This window comes from Podarcis tiliguerta (assembly GCF_965153285.1).
Source record: "Podarcis tiliguerta genome assembly, chromosome: 6".
Classification (NCBI taxonomy): domain Eukaryota; kingdom Metazoa; phylum Chordata; class Lepidosauria; order Squamata; family Lacertidae; genus Podarcis; species Podarcis tiliguerta.
In genome coordinates this window covers 53688420-53706989 of record NC_139539.1, presented here as the reverse complement: position 1 = coordinate 53706989, position 18570 = coordinate 53688420, and the positions used below count along the sequence as shown (strand labels likewise).

The window sequence follows — 18570 nt, the reverse complement described above, 5'->3', positions numbered from 1 at the left end:
GCTGCTGACATGAAAGACAAAAGCCTTCCAGTTGGCACTGCCCATTGGTAATCTAATCAGAGTGCTCATTTACATTTTTTAAGGGTGCCCCCCCATTCTGCACATGAGACAGCCTTGTCACTCAAAAATATGGAATGGACTTGGGACACTTTCTCCTTATTGGCTCACGCAATCCTCACTTTTGCTCTCCAAGACTGTCTAGTCATCCTGTGGTGGGAAATTTATATTGTCTTACCTCCATAAACCTTATGTCTTAAAGAATCCTGCCCCTCCCCTAGCTTCAGCCTCAGCTTAATCACCTTTGTCTCAGGTAACCCACTTAAGAATCCAAGTCCTTACAAGACTTATGTTTTTGAACTTACTTCAGTCATTTCCCCCTGACTACCCAAGGGAGTGCTTGTTGGATTAATGTCCTAGTTTACTTATCTGTGGATATACCCTGCTGTGTCTTTGAAACTTATTTGACCTACATAGTATATTGGTTTGAGCATTAAAGATTTTGGCAGAAACCATACTTCATATTCTTCATCTTCTGGTTAGAACCAGCACACCTGACACAATATCTATGCCATCAGGTGTAAGGCAAATGGCCATTGTTTGTCCAAAATGGCCTGGTGGGCCTAATTAGGCCCATGGGCTGGAAGTTCCCCACCCCTGGTGTCAGGAGATTCATCTAGGCCCCATCTTATTAAATATTAAGAAATTGCTTACTTTTTAAATTAGAAACTATTTCCACTAATGGCTACTTTCTCAAATTCATTAGCCAGTTCTTAATCTGGTTCAGGTGTTCCACAAATACACTGTTACGATTTGTTTTTTAACTGGAATGTCACACTGTGCCTAACATAGCCTGTGGTGTCTTATTAGGTAGGAAAGACCCCCCCCCCAAAAAAAACCCCAACAACCTGGTGTTTTGGTTTTGTGGTAGGTTCAAAACATATTCCCATGGGTTTTCTTTCATATCTTGTTTCTGGCAAGGAATACACTAGAGGCCGAGTAATAATAAATGTTTTCTTTTTTTACACATTTGCTCATAGCTCCTTTCTTGTCTTCCCGTTTTCTTTTCTCTTTCTTTTCCCAACTGGAATGATTACCAGTAGAACACAATTAGCAACTTTCAGCCGTGCAACGAGAATACTGGGAAAATTAAATATATAAGCAAAAGCATTCTACATGCCCCTGAAGGATTTTTAAAATTATTGTCTTGTTTATATTTCAAAATTTGGTATCTGGTTACACAGCTCTAACATTGGTGATCTATGTGAAATATATTTAATAAACAACTGAGATTCTCCCTCACCTTGTGTCTTTCAGAGAGTCATTTTCAACATTGTAAACTTCAGTAAAACAAAAAGCCTCTATCGGGATGGGATGGCTCCAATGGTGAAATCCACAAGCAGGCCGAAATGGTAAGTTACCACACCAGTTAATAATTGTGGTTTTGGAAAAAGCTTTGCCCACAATACATCTTGGAACTGCTGCTCTTTGTTTTATTTGGTTAAACTTGGATAATCTTTGTTTTCTTTGTATATACTTCAGCTATTGTGCTATTTCTCTCTCCACAACAGAAGCTAGTTGTTTTTATATTATGGCTTAACCTTGCGAGTGGCAGCTTTGGCACAGGAGGGTAGTTATACAGCCCATACCAGAGTCAGAGTCAATAAACAATTTTCCTTTGCATTTTCACATATTATTTGGCAGTTGACTCAGTTGGATGCTTTGCTGGTAAAGATTGTTGCAAATTTTCACCAGTAGTCTCTTATAGTAAGATATGTGTATACAATTTACCTGATAAATGTGGAGGAGGCATTTGAGAGGTTAGACACAGCAGAACAAGCATGGAAAGCTAGATAAGATCAGGCTGCCATGTTTTAGTTTTACTTCATGCCACCCAAGAAGATCCCAATTAATTGGGATTTTAGATGCTGAGATCTTGCTAGCCAAGATGTCCTTTGTAAATTAGCCTCTTAGAACTATGAAACTACTAATTTTGGATGGAGTAAGACCCATAAAGTACCACATATGCAGGCAGATGAACTATTATTGTTCTCTCATCCATTCTGTCCCCCAAAATCTTATTTGTAACAGTTTCAAGCCAAATACATCAAGTACACCAAGCACCTTCTGAATCTTTCTATTTACAGAATTAATTTCTAATTTTTGCTGTTAATTAAGTACCACTGATTTCCTCTTCATTATTCCCCTGATGTGGTTTCACATTGAAACATCAATCTGTAAAAATCTGTGTAAAATAGGCCTACAAATATACAGACTTTTCTGTTGTCTTAAGGGATATTCTTGCACATATTCTTCAGTAACTTAAATATTTCAGTGTTTCAAATTGTTGTTCATATGTACATTAAAACAAAGATTGCTGTGCTCCCGAGAAGGAACTTTCCCTTGTTCTTCTTCTTTGCCTTCAGGCATCTTTCCCACTATATACAAACAAGCTGACTAAATCAGACCAGTTACAATTTCATCAAACAGTGACAAGTATCAAATACTGAAGGGGAAAATAAAAATAAAAGGCAGAAGGGGTACCACTCAAATAAATAAAGCTATTTCTGCATGCACACAGAATGGCATAGCTTCATTTGGCAGCTATGTTGACTGTAATCTGTCTATAGATGCCATGTGCAGAACTTATTTTATTTCCTATATGGAAAGGGGTATGGCCATTTTCCTAGATTTGTCTGGAAATGGTTGGAGCATAACTAATGCCCCTACACTTCAACAGTCATGGAATATAAGATACATTTTAGAAGTAGATTAAAGCATCTAAAATTATGTTATTATTTACTTACATAAAATATTTTAAAGCCACACTTTCATATAAACATCACAAGGGGGCATACAGACTAAAGACACACTATTATGATAAAAACATTGAGCTTCCAGTGGTTCCACTCCTCTAGGCATAGGAGCCAACTCCTAGGGGCTGAGGGGTTTTCATCTTCCCCAATAAAATATTTAAGGGGGCTGGACCCCCCCAAAAGTTGATGGGCATTGCCATTCAAATGGTGTGCATGCGCCACATAATGTGATCAGTTATGTGGGGCAGGGCTTATCTGCACCCCTTACTCCAAAATTCAGGTTGGCACCCCTGCCTCTGGGAGAGCTGTCTGCAATATTTAAAGCAGCGCTTTCCAAACTTGTAATGTTGGCGACACACTTTTTATACATGCATCATTTCACGACAGAGTAATTCAGTTTTACTAGCAAACTGGAGGTTAAGCAAACTCCTTTCCAGCCCCGGCGGGAGAGTGGGGAGCATTTGTGCGACACACCTACACACTGCAGCCGACACACACAGTTTGGAAAGCTCTGATTTAAAGAGCCTGTACTGTAACCTATTCTACAGTTGCAGTTTCCTGTGTGGTTCTGGAGAATGAAAAGCTACAGTGGAATCGTCCACAGATTCTGAGGCGGATGGAAGAGCCATGTCAAAAGACTCCCATCAGGTTGAGGGGCTCCCTCGAGTTGGGGTGACTGCTGTAACATCTGTATCAGAGTCCTTCTTAGACCAACCAGGGACATGACAGCCCCAGGAACTCCTTGTGGTTGCTGGTTGCTTGTGCGGAGGTTGTATATGAGAAGCACAGGCTCAAGCTGTTCGACTTGTTGGCATCTATTGTTAGTAATATATCAAATATATTGCAAGCCGCTAAGTGACAAATACTAAATATCATTGTATGTTATCAGATGCCATCATATATATTCTGAAAACTCATTGTTAGGGGTTTTATGTCAATTATGTCAGTCAGAACTCATGGCACTAAACCACAACTTCTGTGAAGTAACATAGTGTTATGTCATATCAAGCTATATTGGTTGCATTTCACAGCAGATAAGAAAGACACAATGAAACAGGTAAGATGCTAAATTAAACCAATGAGATGTGATGTAACTTGTCAGGTAAAATTGATCAAAATGATTTGCTCATTAAATGGCAAAACCTCAGGTCTTTTTTTCTTGATGATTCCTCTTACAATTGTCAACAAACTCTTATTTTTCCTTTTTAAAGATGTGAAGATGTTTTTTGGGGAAATGTGTTTATGCTTTCGTGGATCTCTTTTGTGAGTTGATACAATAGACCTGTGTATACTGCCCTTATTAGTGATGTGTGAGCTCACACTAGCTTACCATAGAAGGCACTCCCTTGTTCTTTCTAGGAAAATTATCAAAAAACTGTTAGGGTCTTACAGTACTTAATTTTTTAAAAAAAGAAAGCTAGAGATCAGCCCCAGTCCTCTATGCCATCTCCATACTTCCCAAGCAAGCTTGTTTTGCAAATGAGAACTGGGAGTGGAGATAAAAAATTAAAGAATAGTCCAGTAGCACTTCTGAAGAAGTGTGCATGCACACGAAAGCTTATACAGTGGTACCTTGGGTTAAGAACTTAATTCATTCTGGAGGTCCGTTCTTAACCTGAAACTATTCTTAACCCGAGGTACCATTTTAGCTAATGGGGCCTCCTGCTGCTGCTGCGCCGCCGGAGCACGATTTCTGTTCTCATCCTGAAGCAAAGTTCTTAACCCAAGGTACTATCTCTGGGTTAGCGGAGTCTGTAACCTGAAGCATCTGTAACCCAAGGTACCACTGTACCCAGAACAAACTTAGTTGGTCTCTAAGGTGTTACTGGACTATTTTTTATTTTGACTGCATCAGACCAACACGACTACCTACCTGAATCTGGGGGTGGAGAGAATTTGCTGAAGATAGGAAATGTCTTAATAGTTCCCTTTTTAACTAGCCAGGATGCTTCTGAGCTTGCTTAGGATCATTAGTTCCTACTAGGATGCGTGCAACATGTAATTTTCAATGCTTTCTGTATGAATTGGGCAGAGACACATTCTGAACCAACAGTGTTCACATTTGCTGCCACTGCTAGTTACTGTTGGGTGTGGTTTTCCCGACTCACCTAAGTAGTTTGGCTTGTCTGAGCTTTCTCAAGAGAATTTTCAGAAGAAGGTGGGGACTTTCACACAAGTTCCCTGAGAATGCTTGGAAGGCGTTGATGGGCGAGAGCTTGAGCCTAACTTCTTCTGCCATCTTCCACCCAAGGAAGCATACCATTGTGTGGAGTGCGGGGCAGGGGGTTGATTGTACAGAGATGAGAGAGATGGCAGTAAGAAACGAGCTGGGAACCAGGAGATGCACCAGAAGATCAGAGTCAAGAGACAGAGCCAATAGTCAGGACCAAGGTGTAAGTAGCAGCAAGGAGAAAGTCAGAGGCTAGGACCAAAGGACAAACCAGGAGGCAGAATCAAAGGGCCCAAAGAATACAAGATAACAGTGTTGCTCAGGCAAGGCTCAACTAGAACTGTCATATATTCCTTCCTGTCCAGAAGAATCCAATGGCCAGCCTCACCAGACAGTTCAGGGCTTGAGGGCACTTTGCTGCCTAGGTAGATGCTGAATTTGATAGCTTATCTCTTGAGGAAGCTACACACAGATGTACCTTAAGTCCCAGTAGCTCCTCCGACAGGAGGGTTGGCCAGTGGAAGAAAAATTAGATATTCCTGAGCATGTTCAGGAGCATCTTTTTGCACTTGCAATGCATAGGATTCAAAATTTTAGTTTCTTAAACCACTAGCCCAATTCATTTCATAGAATAATAGAGTTGGAAGAGACCACAAGGGCCATCAAGTCCAACCCCCTACCAAGCAGGAAACACCATCAGAGCACTCCTGACATATGGTTGTCAAGCCTCTGCTTAAAGACCTCCAAAGAAGGAGACTCCACCACACTCCTTGGCAGCAAATTCCACTGTCGAACAGCTCTTCCTGTCAGGAAGTTCTTCCTAATGTTTAGGTGGAATCTTCTTTCTTGTAGTTTGGATCCATTGCTCCGTGTCCGCTTCTCTGGAGCAGCAGAAAACAACCTTTCTCCCTCCTCTATGTGACATCCTTTTATATATTTGAACATGGCTATCATATCACCCCTTAACCTCCTCTTCTCCAGGCTAAACATGCCCAGCTCCCTTAGCCGTTCCTCATAAGGCATCATTTCCAGGCCTTTGACCATTTTGGTTGCCCTCCTCTGGACACGTTCCAGTTTTTCAGTGTCCTTCTTGAACTGTGGTGCCCAGAACTGGATACAGTCCTCCAGGTGAGGTCTGACCAGAGCAGAATACAGTGGCACTATTACTTCCCTTGATCTAGATGCTATACTCCTATTGATGCAGCCCAGAATTGCATTGGCTTTTTTAGCTGCCGCGTCACACTGTTGGCTCATGTCAAGTTTGTGGTCAACCAAGACTCCTAGATCCTTTTCACATGTACTGCTCTCAAGCCAGGTGTCACCCATCTTGTATTTGTGCCTCTCATTTTTTTTGCCCAAGTGCAATACTTTACATTTCTCCCTGTTAAAATTCATCTTGTTTGTTTTGGCCCAGTTCTTTAATCTGTCAAGGTCGTTTTGAAGTGCCCTCCTCCAGTCTGCCGGGACTTCGCCTGTTCTCCAGGAATTCTCAAAGATGACTGCCAGTGGTTCTGAGATCACATCTGCCAGCTCTTTTAATACTCTTGGATGTAGTTCATCTGGCCCTGGAAACTTGAATACATCTAAACTAGCCAAGTATTCTTGTATTATCTCCTTAGTTATTCTGGGCTGTGTTTCCTTCTGAATCATTTGCTCCAAATTCTTCAGGTCGGGCATTGTTTTCTTTATCGGAGAAGACTGAGGCAAAGAAGGCATTGAGGAGTTCAGCCCTTTCTGTGTCCCCTGTTTGCATTTCACCATCTTCTCCTCTGAGTGACCCCACTGTTTCTTTGTTCTTCCTTTTGCTACGAACATACCCATAAAAGCCTTCTTTGTTGCTTTTAACCTCTCTAGCAAGCCTGAGTTCATTCTGTGCTTTAGCTTTTCTGACTTTGTGTCTACACGTGCTGGCTATTTGTTTGAATTCCTCTTTGGTGGTTTCCCCCCTTCTCCATTTTTTGTACACATCCTTTTTTAATCTTAACTCAGTTAAAAGTTCTTTAGATAGCCACCCTGGCTTCTTTAGGCACCTTCCATGTTTCCGTCTCATTGGTATTGCCTGAAGTTGTGCTTTTACTATCTCCCTCTTAACAAACTCCCAGCCATCATGAACTCCCTTTCCTTTTAGTATTACTGTCCGTGGGATCTCACCCAGCACTTCCCTAAGTTTTATGAAGTCGGCTTTCTTAAAGTCAAGAAATTGAGTCCTAGTATGCTTGGCTGCTCCTTTCCGCTGTATAGTAAACTTCAGAAAAGCATGATCACTCGCGCCTAATGATCCTTCCACTTCTACCCCACTAACCAGGTCATCAACATTGGTTAGGACCAGATCTAAAATGGCTGTTCCTCTAGTTGCTTCTCCCACTTTCTGGACAATGAAGTTGTCTGCAAGGCCAGTGAGGAATCTGTTTGACCTTATGCTCTTGGCTGAGTTTGACATTCAACAAATATCTGGGTAATTGAAGTCCCCCATTACTACTATCTTCCTTCCTTTTGCATGCTTGGCCATCTGTTCCAGGAAGGCATCATCTATGTCCTCCGTTTGGCTTGGGGATCTATAGTAAACTCCCACAATGAGGTCACTGCTATTCTTCTCTCCCTTAATTTTGACCCAAATGCTCTCACTTTGGCTTTGAGGTTCTAAATCTTGGATCTCTTCACAGGTATACACATCCCTGACATATAACGCCACTCCTTCTCCTTTCTTGTTTGGTCTGTTTCTCTGAAATAGATTATATCCCTCCATTATTACATTCCAATCGTGGGACTTATCCCACCAGGTTTCAGTGATGCCTATTATGTCATATTTAGTTTGCTGTACCAAGAGCTCAAGCTCATCTTGTTTATTTCCCATGCTTCGCGCATTAATGTACAGACATTGAAGTCCATTAATCATTCCCCCGTGTCTCTTATTTAAGGATTTTTTCCTCCCACCACTAGGTCTGCGCGCTGTTTGCTCCATTTGGTCTATGACATTTGGATGATCATCTTCATCAATTGATACTCCTACCTTCAGGAGCACTGTCTCCCTCCCCCACATTAGTCAGTTTAAAGCCCTCCTGATGAGGTTTCTGAGATTTTTGGCAAAAACATTCCTCCCAACTGTTGTGAGGTGCAGCCCATCGCTTGCCAGAAGTCCATCTTCAAGAAACTGCAGTCCGTGATCTAAGAATCCAAACCGTTCCTGTTTACACCATTTGTGAAGCCAGCTGTTCACTTCCACTATTTTTCCCTCTCTCCCTGGGCCACGTCGTGCAACTGGGAGGACAGATGAGATGACAATTTGTGCATTTAATTGCTTCAATTTCCTGCCCAGAGCCTCGTAGTCTCTTTTGATCTTCTGAAGGCTATTGCTTGCAGTGTCATTGGTTCCCACATGAACCAAGAGGAAGGGGTATTTGTCAGTGGGTTTTATGATTCCTTGCAGTCGTTCAGTTACATCTTGGATCTTAGCCCCGGGGAGACAGCACACTTCCCAAGACATCTTGTCAGGCCCACAGATCACTGCTTCTGTTCCCCTCAGTAGGGAATCCCCTATCACCACTACACGCCTCCTCTCAGGTTTGGTTGGGGTTCTTCCATTTGGCTGAGATGTATTAGAAACTACAACTGCCATACAACCTGGTGACAAAGGATGCTCCTAAGCATATTCAGGAACACATAGGATTTAAGAATAGGCCTACAATAACTTTTCTGCCACAATCTAGCCTACCTTCCAGTCTGCCTTCCTGAAAATATAACTTTGATGGGAAAGGAGATCTACAGGAAATGATGGCTGGCAGTGAACTCATTGCATACTAGACCTGTGCTCTGGAGGAAGTTTTGGCTTGATTCTAAATGGCACTAACATTTCTGAATAGCAGATACCTTCTCCAAACTCCAACAATTGCTTTCAATATGCATCCCTTATATTATCCCATTTCCCCTCCCTTGTTCTTCCGCCTTGTTTCAAAACTCCCTCCTTCCCCCTTGTTCATTTTAGTGTTTGTTGTTGCTCCCTAATTTCATATACTAGTCTTCACTCTTCCAAACCATTAGTTTTACTGCATAGGCTCTAATACATTATATTTTATGCGTTTCACACACATGCATTGCCATTCCCTTGATTCCACAAGGTTTTGCAACTTTTCAAAGTGAAACGGAAAAGTGACTTGTTCAGTAAGCAGCAGATTTTCTAAATGATGAAGTGAGCAAGCACTCTCTTTGGGTAGGCTAGCTATAACTCTTGATTATTCAGCAAGAGCATTGCCTCATTGGGGACATTAGTTTTCAAATTGCGCTAATCTTTTTAAAGTAACAACTGGCCACTCATCACCTTAGGTATTCCAGCAAAGATCCTGTGCAAAACTCTAATTAGTATTTATGAAACAGCAGCTCGTCCCTGTAGAATAATAGCTGTAGCTGGCAAATATCTATTTGACACCTGTTAAGTCTTCAAACATTCTGCATCTTAATGAGGAGAGAGTGCTAGGTGAAGTCCAGACAATTCAGAGGTAAGTGTTAACAAAGAACAAATCAGCAGTGGTGATGGTTATTCTCTGCAGGTGACAATCTTGTAACAAGCCTAGTATTAGCAAGTGACATAGTCAGGCATATGCTGAGGCCCATTGACCAGTGGGGCCTCACAACTGCTTGGAGATGCGGATGAACTCCAATCTGCTGCCATGTTCTGCATGCTGTGGCCAGGCTAAGCTTTCTATGTGCTTCAGAAGCAGTGTGTGAAAATTGCTTCTCATGCCGCTGTTGTGTACTCGTACAACTAGGAAACGGGAGCTCATTCTAGAAGCATCTGCAAAGTGTAAGAGAATGAGAGATTTCCCCAGTGGAACGTGCAATGACATGAGGGCCACTGAGGCAATATCCAGTTTTCTGTTGGGAAAGCTGACCAGCTCAACTGTGGGCCACGTATGTTCACCTGAACTTCCTCTCAGGGGAAGGAGGCCGTGACTAATGTCACCTCTGTACCTGCAGTATGACAAGGAAGGCGAAGGAGGGCCCTGCAGTTCTCTTGCCCAGGGTATTCAACTCTCCGAGAAGCTTGTCAGGTGTACATTTGTCAATAGTTATATCAGTCAGCAAATAATAGGACATTAACTGCACGAAGAGAGAAGTTATAACTCTCTTTATATATAACATCAGGTTCCAGGCTTCTGGCCTTGGCAAAATTGTCACTAGTGTTCCTTTTTTATATTTCATTCTTCAAAATGGCTGTTAAACATGGACTTGTCTTTCTAGTCAAGCAGTGCTTTGACATCTATTACATCTGCTACAAAATTATTTTAGACTCTGCTGTAGTATTTCTCCCTGTAGTGGTCTGGGTGCCGGAGAGCTTCCTGTGGAGTAACTTAAATGTTAATTTATATAGATGTCAGTAAACTTGTTTTCCTTTCACATCAGGAGGGTTACTGTTTGCATTGCTTTTCTATAAATCTATCAAATAAAATGCAAATGTAAAGAGCTGTATTTCATGTTTTATTGATCAGGAGAAGGCAGAGTTGTTGTGACAGCATCTGAATTTTGATTAGCTGTAACTTGTCTGTTTTAAAGTTTATTTTTGGGTGTAGACTGCAGTCACCTCAGTTTCGTGGGTAGGTATGCCCTTGTCACTTGCATTCTGTAGAAGATGTTATTGGAGGTTAGGTCATTGTGCGGGGGAAAGTGAGAAGAAATCTAGTAGTTAGTGACCATTGTGTTAGGGGGGAGAGGGGCTTCTTAACCATAGGGGTCTTCTGGCTTTCTCTTCTTCCTTCCACAACTCCAGTGCTCACACCAGCCAATGGAGTGAATGGGCAAAGAGGCCTGTACTGCCTTCTTCCTCAGCATGTGGAATATACTGGAGTAGAATGCACAGTGAACCCTGGGAGATGTGATTTCTGCAAGGCATTTGACATTTCTCAGGCACTGGGGAGAAACAGCACCTCCCAGGATTCCAGGCATATACCTCCCTAGTAGCATTTCAGCTGCTGGGGAGGGAAAGAGACTGAAAAAGGGGAAACTGAGACCTCTTCTTCCCATTACAGCTGTTGCTAGAGCAGAAGCCTAGCAAGGCGGGTGGAGGGAAGAAGAGTGGGAGGGAGGATTAAAATGAGAATTGTAATGTTCATCTTCAGATTGAATACGCATTCCTACCTCTCATTCTTTCCAAACTCTTTGGGGGAAAAATACAATTGTGAAAATTGGTTATTTGTATAATTAGCATTTGGTAACATAAGGGATTTTTCTCTAATAAATAAGAGGGATTCATAAAAGAATCACTGCCAAATTTCTGGGATGACTGATATGTGTTGGCAAAAGTTACTTCCTCTGATAGTGAAGTGGAAAAAGATAATAGGAATTTTTTAAACTGTTGTAGTTTTTAATCACATTTTAATCACATGCCTAGGTACACAACCCTGTGAAAGTTAAGTATGTGCTTGGTTAAAGGGCAGGACCTTTAGCTAGAACCTGCCCATATATTCTATTTTAAGCGAATGATTAAGTGTTCTTACCTGGGGGAACTGACCATTATGATTACTTCACCTGCTGGTTTCTGGAAATGGAAAAGTGGATGAATGTTAACAGACTGGAATGATGAATGCAGTTCATTTAATTCAGTGGTCCTTCAATGTTTTTATTTGGATATTTTTTTTGTGGACCGTAGAGCAGGAAGTACGCAGTCCAGTGTGGGGCCAGCCAAGATAAAAATAATATATAGAATCAATATTGGATTGAAATAGCCACAACTTTTATTGATTACAGATGTAAGTAGGCTTAGAGGAAGGCGTGTCAGTCAGCCCACCTGCTGACTGATAAGAGGTTAGGTCAACCCTGGGTAGAGGGTCACCCTGTGATGCATCACATTGGGGTGAGCCCAGCAGGGTTGCCACTTGGAAGGGTGCTATCAGCCCCTGTGTGGACTCCCAGACCGAGACACCGCTTCCAGGATCCCTTTAGCAGGATACCAAGTAAGCTAATATGCAACTCAATGCTTTACCCACCAAAAGTTGTGATGATTGCTATCAGGTAGGTGATGAACCTGTAGAGCAGCCCATTTGTCTAGAGGGAATGCGGCAACTGAGTCTTCCATAGCAAGGTCTGCCCACTGCCTGCCCACTCGCCTTTGGGCAGGACCTATAAGAAACAGGGCAAATGATTTGAGGTGGCCATGACCAGGTATGGCATGGCTTTAAAGGAGATAGGCAGTGGTTTGTGCAACATATGTATATGAGAGCTAAGGAGCATGAGTGAATATGGATGCCAAAATGGTATGTGTTTGCATGAAGAATGTGAGTGGTGTTTATTCATGAAAGAAATGTGTGAGTACTGTGCTCACGTGTGTGTAAATGTACACAGACTACGTATGACAAACAAAACATTTTCAGAGCCCTCTTCCTTCATATTCTTCACATCCATTAAGTTGCACAAGGCATGATTTATAATAAGTATAAGCTGGGATACTGAACCAAAAAACCCACAATGCTCCCCACATATAATTTGTGCCTTCCAAATAGATATGAATGAATAGCTGAAATAATAGGAACTGTATGAGTAGGTTAAAAATACTATTTTGCTAGTAATTGCAGTTGGCAACAGTGAGTGCAGAGCCAGTGCCCATGAATATACAAAAGGGGAGATCATATATGTTCAAGGAAACATTGTCTACTCAAGCCTTCCATTAGCTTCCCACTGGAGCATGAAATAAGGACATTCTCTGCAGTAACATTGCAGCACATCCCTAGTTAACAAGGGCACCCCCCTTAAGATTACAGAAATGTGCATTAAGACTAGAAAAGTCTCAGGGTAAGTGAAGGCAAGATACAGAGAACACACCATCGTTTTCACAAATATCAGTTTCACATCCTGCCTTGTAGCATGAATCATATGCTTGGGAAATTTCTAAAAGCTGCTTTTGTCTTTATCACTTACTTTCTTAAGCAACTGTTCTTCTAAGTAGCACTCAAATATAATTGTCCTGGTGCTTCCCTCAGTCTGTCCCCATATTCACTGTGCAGATTGATAGCAATTGAATTTTTGGCAGGGATTCTAGGACTTGACAATGATGTTCTAATTATCTAATTCAATATTTGTTTTTAACTCTCTTTTTTTAAACTGATAGTTTTACAGTGGTACCTCGGGTTAAGAACTTAATTCGTTCTGGAGGTCTGTTCTTAACCTGAAACTGTTCTTAACCTGAGGTACCACTTTAGCTAATGGGGCCTCCTGCTGCCGCAACGCGATTTCTGTTCTCATCCTGAAGCAAAGTTCTTAACCCGGGGTACTATTTCTGGGTTAGCGGAGTCTGTAACCTGAAGCGTCTGTAACCCGAGGTACCACTGTATTCTTTTTGTAAACTGCTTTGAGATTTTACTACAGTCAAGCACTATATAAATGTTGTGAAATAATAAAATGATAAAAATCTCCGCTCTTCACTTTTACAGCCTTATTTGGGGGCCAGAATCCTTCTTTTTGTGCATGGGTCCTGAAGATGTTATGGCTCAGTCTGGGTGTGGTGATTACTCCTGGTGTCCATCAGTGACTTGTGATTAAGTGAGGTTGGGGAGCCTGTAATCATGCGCCAGAGAGGAAGTTTAGCCAGGTTCAAAATGGCTCTTGAAAATACCATGGCCATGAACTTGTGACGCTGGGCCTCAAGCAACTGTAGATTGGCCCAGCTACCTGCTTCTGCCTACCTACTGCCTCCACAGCTGCAAGGGCCTGACTACTCCATGCCTTTGACTGTGGTGAAAGTCTAGGTCCCTGGAGACAGGGCTGCCATGTGCCTTACTGTACAGCGAGCTGTCCTCTGTTTAGGTTATCAGGTCCATGGTTATGTTTAAAGAACCATAATAATGGAGAGCAGAGGCCTTGAGGTTGCCCATCACCAACACTTTGACAGCAGACTGAGCAAGCTTACAGGTTTCCTGCCTTTGTTGCATTGCAGTGCAATGGCAGGCAGGAGTGCTTCTGCATTACGCTGGGGGAGTAGATTTGGGTTGATGCCAGAGGATATGTTATGCTTGTATGCGCAGAGCACCAAGCCTTTGTTGATATGTAATATTCCATACCATCCAATTTTTCTGATTGAAAACCAAGATGCATATCTTCTGGACATGCTTCCAGGAGAGTCACATGACCTGCACCAGACTCTTGCCCCTCCCCTTAAAATGCTTTTTTCAGGACACAATCTTACATGGTGCCCCCAAACAAGCATTTTGGGGTGCTGCATGAGATTGCGGCCACCCAAAAGTGCTTTTTTCAGGGTCAGAGCGCAGCGCATGAGCATGTGAGATCGTGGCACCCAAAATGGCTACCACAATCTTGTGTGAAAAATTGGGCACTTGGCAGGTATGATATTCTATTAATTTTTCCCCCCACTGCTTATTTAGCTGATGCTTTGCTTGTTTTATTATTTCATTATTCTAGTTATTGTTTAATTGCATGTGTTTTATTTTGACAATGTTTTAATAAACTGCTCTGAGGGTTGTTGTTTTACAATCAAGCAGTATATGATTTGTATGAAATAAATAAATCAAAATAGTATTTGCTGGTAGATAACTCTGGACATCAGTTGCTGGAAAAGCAAGGTGTAGTATTTTAGAACAAATCACCCTAATAAAAACCAGGAATACAATGGTACCTTGGGTTACATACATTTCAGGTTACATATGCTTCAGGTTACAGACTCCGCTAACCCAGAAATAGTACCTTGGGTTAAGAACTTTGCTTCAGGATGAGAACAGAAATCGTGCTCCGGCGGCGGCGCAGCAGCAGGAGGCCCTATTAGCTAAAGTGGCGCTTCAGGTTAAGAACAGTTTTAGGTTAAGAACGGACCTCCGGAACGAATTAAGTACTTAACCTGAGGTACCACTGTAATCAAGTTTATATAGTAGCACAGACTAAAACATGTACATGGGTGGCTGAAAAACCATCTAAAAGTTAGCAAAAATCCATGATGAGGAGCCAGCAAAATATAGTCTCTTATATAGATCTTTTTTCTTAATATTTTAAAATCCTGCATGCATTCTTTGATGGGAGATAGTCCCAAAGCACGCCTGTAGTGAGAAGCATTAGATCAATGTAGTTCAGGTGTGGTGGACGTAGCACCAAGTGCATTGCTCTCAGTGGACAATATTTCTGAGATCTAGAACTTCTGTATACCGAAATCCTCCTCTCCCCAATTAAAGCGTCTGAAATGTGGATTTTAAACTTTACAAGAACAAGAGAATCTGATCCATTGTTCATGCAATCCCCAAGGCCACTATTTCTCAAAAATGCCTGCATACATTTTACTTCCTCAACAACAATATAAAAATCTATATAATTGCCCAGCATATGAGTGAGGCTGGCTCAGAAAATCAAGCAACATGGGACCTACTTTATGCAAACACTGCATATTAATCATCTTAATATTTATAAGCAATTTAATTTGATATAAAATTGCAATTGTGATATATTCTGTATACAAGCAAATGAGTCATTTCTACTGCTCAACTGAAGAACTATAGGCTTTGCATACTAGAGAACAGTCACGGTGTGCAGGGAAATAATGACTTGCTTGGGAGAGTAAAACAAAATACATAAATCTATGCTAGTGCTCAGACAAAAAAAGTGAAGAAGAAAGAAGGAGGAGGAACGGAAATACTAAACTGGAAGAGGAAAAAAATATTTTTAATTATAAGCTGCCAGCACCTCAAATAATGCCAACATATCCTCTTCCTCCTCCTCCTCCTCCTCCTCCCATCTAACTCTGTTGCCCAAGCCACTCTGGGTGGCTTCCAACAGAATAAAAACACAGCAAAGCATCAAACTTAAACAACTTTCTGAAGGCATCTGAAGGGACGTTTTTTAATCTCCTTGACATCTGATGGGAGGGCATTCCATAGAGCGCATGCCACAACCGAGAAGGCCCTCTGCCTGGTTCCCTGTAACTTCACTTCTCACAGTGAGAGAACTGCCCAGAGGTGCTTGGAGCTGGACAGTGTCCAGGCTGAATGATGGAGATGCTCCTTCAGGTATACAGAGTTGCAGCTTTGTATATCTGCTACATGGGACAGCAGTTACTAGACGGTGAGCTAGTTCTGGGAAGTGGCTCATGACTTGAATGGGGGGATTTTCTATAACCTGCTACTGCTTTCCTGTTTGCAGGTGGGCAGGAAGTTGTACGGATGAAATCCCTTGATGAAATCCCATGGTGAGCCAGTTCACCACTGATGCAATCTCTACAATGTGCACTAGTCCTTTGACCAATTGATTTAGAAACTGAAAAAAAATACAGATTAGTGGTAGCCACTTGGCAAGCAGTTATTGTGCAGTGCCTCTCCATCTGAATATTACTTCAATATAAAGAAGTAGCATAGGATGAATAAAATTATTGGTATAGATCCACTGGCGGAGGAAGAGGGGGCAGGGGGAGTGCACCGCCCCTGGCACCACAATCCCGGTGGGGTGCCATCGCGGCTGCCCCTCCCACGCTGGGCGCCATGCCCCACAGGTGGTGCACCACACCCCCAGGATGGTGCGCCATGCCCCCGGGACTCGTGCCATGCCTCCGCCTGCTCTCCGCTCCCGGTGCCAGAGTATGAAGCTCCACCACTGTATAGATCCATGTCATTATTTTATTTTATTAAAAACTGCAGGTCGATGCACCACTTGAGATGTGGGCAACTGGCATTGCTTGCTGCTCCATCCTTGCATCAAGTAAGGCTGGTAGCAGCTAGAACAAGAGTCTTTATGGTGGTGACCCCTAAGCTGTGGAGCCTTCCGCACAGTTACATAGATTAGTATCCCTGCTGGGATTCAGAAGAGAATGTGAGACTTTGCTTTTCCAGCAAGCTTTGGGTTGGTATTGTTTCATTTTCTCTGGTGACTATATTGCTTTCTTGTATGGTGCCTGTGTGTTTTCATCTCTTTGGTTAAGAACAGCTCCAGGAATGGGACAATGTCTGTGAGGGAAAGGATGGAAATCTTTTCACTCTCAAACCCCTGCACCATGGCCATGATCCATATCGCCCCTCCCCATTTGCTTTCAAGAGAATGATATGACATCCAGCCACTGATCTTGCAGTTTGTTCCCATGCGACCAGATGTCAAACCTTCTATGAAAAATCTTGACTTGCTTTTTAGACCTTTAGGAAGCTATGGAAGTCCTACCTTCAGGTGCACCATTTAGGGAAGATGGAGTGTAGTCACTGCCCCTGTGTTTCAAGCCATGCAAGATTATTTCTCCAGTACCCTTATTTTCAGCCAGCCTACCTGTTTGTTGTATCATACAGCACTGCTATAAACAAATTATACATGCCAAAGGCACAAATTCCTTGGCTTTATTTTTAAACAAGGGAAGTTCCTTTTGTTCTGGTTTCACAACATTGTTTCTGAATCAATGATTTAACTTTTCATCCTCTGAAGCATTTGCATCTGCTTTACAATGTGACTGTGGCCTCTTGCCCCTATTCCTCCAGTTCTCTCTTACACACATTCAATGTTAAGTCTTCTGTTGTAAGTAAATGAGGTTAGTACTGGGTTTAACACTTCTTGGAAACACTTTACTATTCATTCTTTCCCTGTATAAAATGAAAAAAAACAACAACAACAAGGAAAGACTGCTTGCCTCATCAATTTATATTTGAAAATAAGATAGTAATATGACAGAAGTTCACGTCCTGCAAATGTCACATTAAATTTGTTTCTGTGACTTTGTGATTTGCTCTTTTAACCATTCTGAAAGCAAAGAGCTTAGCTTGCTTATGGATTCAGATACACAGAAGCTTTCTTATGTAATTTAAGGAACCTCTTTACATCTTTTCCTATATAGCAGCATCATCCACTGGTAACCATGGGCCACACTTAGATCAGAGTAGTTTCTGATTATTTGATTTTCTTACTTTCATGAATGCACTGCAAGTGTGTTATTCGCCTGTTCTGTAAATGTCTTGGTCTGGGTTTGGCCTTTTGAGTTCTTTCCACAATTGCTCATAATAGCAAACGCCCGTTACAAACACATAATATGGGGTGCAGACCCTGATATTGGTGTAATTGTGCCCCTTCCTTTTACCGTCAATGTATTATTGTCAAATTGTGATATAGATCATCACTGTGAGTTTCTGTAGCCACAACAAATGAATACAGTAAAAATCAGACTAAATGAATACTTTTAAACAAGTCAGAGCACATTGTTAAGCCAAAGGTTTGACTAAACAAATAGGCCTTGTGACGATGAACATGGATACTTGATCAGAGCTTTATCTTGATCTGAGGGTCTAAAGTTGCAATCCTGGTGTCTGCTACCAGTGAGTAAACCTCATGAAATTCATTAGGACTTATTTATGAGCAGTCATTTCTGAGCCATTCTCAGTTAACTTTCCCCATCAAGGCAGTCACCAAGGCAAATGTTTCTTACTGCTTTTCGTAGTTTTGTTCTTTCTTTGAAGAGTTGCAGCCTGCAAGGTTGCTGCTCTGGGGCAAAAGAACACCATACTCCTGCTTCAGAAGGTGAGCTTCTGCACAACCATCCAACAGCACTTTTAGCAAGGACAGCTCTTCAGTGTAGCACTTCAGCCCACAATCTTCTTTGGCTCCTATTTTAATATGAGCTGGAAGAACTGGCTGTTT

At 41.9% G+C, this 18570-nt stretch overlaps 1 protein-coding gene and 1 long non-coding RNA gene across 3 annotated transcripts in view; one reads left to right on the top strand and one right to left on the bottom strand.

Moving 5' to 3' along the window:
• BEND5 (BEN domain containing 5) overlaps positions 1-18570 on the top strand; it is a 706924-nt gene that overhangs the window by 149079 nt on the left and 539275 nt on the right. For both annotated transcript variants that reach the window (XM_083447871.1, XM_083447875.1), the window contains exon 4: positions 1315-1409. In XM_083447871.1, coding sequence (XP_083303997.1) covers positions 1315-1409 — 95 coding nt within the window. The remainder of the gene's footprint in view (positions 1-1314; positions 1410-18570) is intronic.
• The window catches only part of LOC310680860, a 60187-nt gene that overhangs the window by 21020 nt on the left and 20597 nt on the right, over positions 1-18570 (bottom strand). The window lies entirely within an intron of this gene.